Genomic DNA, 3,151 nt, shown 5'->3' with positions numbered 1-3,151 from the left:
CTCATTTTTGGCTCCTACAAAGTTGCTTCGCTGGGTCAGACCTGATCAGACGAACAGCACCACGTATGGCGATGAAACATCGAAGGCCGTTGATGAAAGCATCTGTCGACATGTCTTCGAGAATCTCAATATGGACAGCACGGGAACTAAGACAAGTGAAAAGAAGACCGTATCTCTTGTTCTCTTTTCTTCCTTGTTTTGTAAGGAATGGCCCGAAGCAATCCATGCCACAGAAAGTGAAAGGAGGATGGCTCCAACCGTTCTGGCGGTAGATCGGCCATCTTTTGCTCCTCCATAGGTCTGCGTAGCCGTCTACAGATGACACACTGACGAATGTAGGATGCAACAGCCCGGTTCATTCCTGTAATCAAGTAGCCACTGCGCCTTATTTCATTGATAGTAAGACCTTTACCTTGATGTTTCATCTTTTTGTGATGATAAGCAATAATCATCCTTGTGATGTGATGACCTTTGGGAATGATTGCAGGGTGCTTGAAGAAGTTGGGAAGAGAGGAGTTGCATAGCCTCCCTCCCACCCTGAGTATGCCGTCGTCATGGAGAAAAGCGTCAAGAGCGTGCAAAGGATTATGCCGTGGTAGAGGATTCCTTTGCTCAGCAGTTTCAGCTCTTCTTGATACACATTTTTCTGCAGTATTTTGATTAGATGATGTTCTGCCTCTTCACGTTCGGTTACAGTGGTGAGATTGTTTGATCTGTTATTGCTTATGTGCCTTAGAAGGTGTGCAATTGCTCATATAGTTAGCGACCAAGATGAGAACTTAGACAGACGATCAACGATGCTTACGTGTTCCGTGGTTTTAATACTGAGTGCTAGAACACTCCTGACCTCTGGATCTCTGACTGATAACTCTGGTACTTCCTCTGAAGCTAGCTTTATTTCCTTGTTCCATAAGAACTTGGGTCCGGCAAGCCAGGTAGATGATAAAAACTCACTGGCAGTCAAGGCGTGGTCAGCAGGATTCTCATTTGTTGGGACATATCGCCACTGTTGTGGGGCTGAGCTGAGCTGAATCTTTTGAACCCGGTTAGCTACAAATGTGTGAAACCGTCGCGCTTCATTTCTTATGTATCCTAAGACCACTTTAGAGTCAGTCCAGAAGAATTCCTCTGCATTAATGCATCCCAATTCCTCCTTAAGCATGTTGCTTATTTTCACGGAAACAACTGCTGCTGTTAATTTTAGTCGTGGGATGGTTGTGACTTTGGTTGGAGAGACACGTGATTTTCCTACAACCAAGGCACAATGAATATCTCCCTTTTCGTTTTGAAATCGCAGGTATGAACACTGGCCGTAACCCTTCATACTGGCATCAGAGAAGTGATGCAGCTCTGTCTTAGAGACCCTTCCAAATCCAGCAGGTGAGTAGGTACGGGCTATGGTAAAATTATCTAAGTGGGCTAGATCTCTTTTCCATTGTTCCCATTTATGTCGAAGCTCATCAGTAAGAGGATCGTCCCAGCCAGTACCTCGCCTGCACATCTCTTGAAGAATGCTCTTTGCTTTGAGGACGACTGGCGCTACAAACCCAAGAGGATCGTACAGTGAAGCTACTGTAGATAAAATGCCGCGTCGCGTTGCAGGCTGTTCTTTGAGGCTGACGTTAAGCTTGAAGCGGTCAGACTCCACATCCCATTGAATCCCGAGAGCTCTCTCGAGTGGCAATTCATCAAATGAGAGATTCTTATCCTTCACGTTGGTGGCTCGTTCGGAGAGTGGTATACTCTCTAATACCTTTTTGTCATTAGACACAAATTTATGAAGTCGGAGACCGCCCATGGCGCAGAGCTCACGAGCTTCCCTGGCAAGCTGAATGGCATCTTCGGTGTTTTCGACGCTTGCGAGCCCATCATCCACATAAAAGTTCCTCATAACAAATCTTGAGCCTTGAGGGTAGATGTCGCGATTCTCCTTAGCTAGATGTTTCATCCCATAGTTTGCACATCCCGGAGAAGAAGCTGCACCGAACAAATGTACCTTCATGCGAAACTCGGTGGGCTGTGAGTTCAAATTTCCTTGCTTCCACCAGAGCAAGCGCAAGAAGTTGCAATCAGATTCAACCACATGGAACTGATGGAACATCTTCTGAATGTCGCACATCAACGCAACTGGGTGCTGTCAGAAACGGATGAGAACTCCACCTAAGTTGTTCAACATGTCGGGCCCAGAGGAGGTGCTCATTCAAGCTTGTTCCTTTGTATCTGGCTGAGCAATCAAACACCACACGAAGTTTATCTGGCTTCTTCACATGATGCACACCATGATGGGGAATGTACCATCTCTCCCCTTCACTCCCACCGTCATTGACCTGTTCAGCATCTCCTTTCCCAATGACTTCCTCCATGAACTCAACATAATGTTCCTTATACCTTTCATCCCGTTGTAATTTCCTTTTAAGGTGAAGAAGGCGCGTAATAGCTGAGCCTTTGTTGTCAGGCAGGCTGGGTCTGGTTTTGAAGGGCAGAGGCATTTCATAATGTCCAGACACATTTTTCCTTATTCCCTTCTCCAGTATGTTAAGAAATGTGATGTCGTCTTGTGACACAACTTTGCTGTCGTCATTGCCATCCTTGAAGTCAGACTCTAGAACGCGAATGAGATCGGTAGGAGTTAACGGAGGTAGCTCTTTAACTGTAATTCTGTGACACAGATGTGTGCTCAACACATCCTGAGTTTGTAGTGAGCGCCTTACAATACTCCATCTTAAATCAGTCCTTACAGCATAGGGTTCCTCGTCGTCTCCTAAAAGGACCTTCCTTGGTGCCATAGCTCTTGAGCAGTTGTAGCCAATCAAAAGACCTACTACACAGTCCTTCAGTGGTTGTATTTCATCCACTATTTCTGCCAGATGACTCCATTTTTTAGCCGTCTCACAAGTGGGAATGTGAGAGCGGTTGACAGGTATGCAGTCCTTTGTATAGGTAACCGGAAGATCGACTTGAACTGCAGAACTATATCCTCTAACACGAAGCCCAGAGACACCTTCGCTTGTGATCACCGTATCCCTGCCGCTCATAGTCGTCAACTTCAGTTTCACTGGATACTTGTCAGCATTAAGACCATCACTCACTTCTTGGTCAATAAACGTAGTATCGCTTTGAGTGTCGAGCAGTGCATAGACGAGTTTCTCAG

General features: G+C 45.9%; 1 protein-coding gene across 1 annotated transcript; it reads right to left on the bottom strand.

Annotated features, from left to right (window-relative positions):
* Positions 1-606: 606 nt before the first annotated feature.
* LOC124376523 lies at positions 607-2,109 on the bottom strand. Its single transcript, XM_046835647.1, has one exon. It carries the CDS (start codon positions 2,099-2,101, stop codon positions 752-754), a length of 1,350 nt encoding a protein of 449 aa, XP_046691603.1. The 5' UTR covers positions 2,102-2,109; the 3' UTR covers positions 607-751.
* Between the last annotated feature and the right edge of the window lie 1,042 nt (positions 2,110-3,151).

Source organism: Silurus meridionalis, chromosome 23, assembly GCF_014805685.1.
Source record: "Silurus meridionalis isolate SWU-2019-XX chromosome 23, ASM1480568v1, whole genome shotgun sequence".
Lineage (NCBI taxonomy): Eukaryota > Metazoa > Chordata > Actinopteri > Siluriformes > Siluridae > Silurus > Silurus meridionalis.
This window is presented reverse-complemented; position numbering and strand designations above follow the sequence as displayed.

Bases quoted from the DNA above. Each gene is read 5' to 3' on its own strand.
- LOC124376523 (XM_046835647.1), bottom strand. From the start codon at position 2,101: ATGTTCCATCAGTTCCATGTGGTTGAATCTGATTGCAACTTCTTGCGC.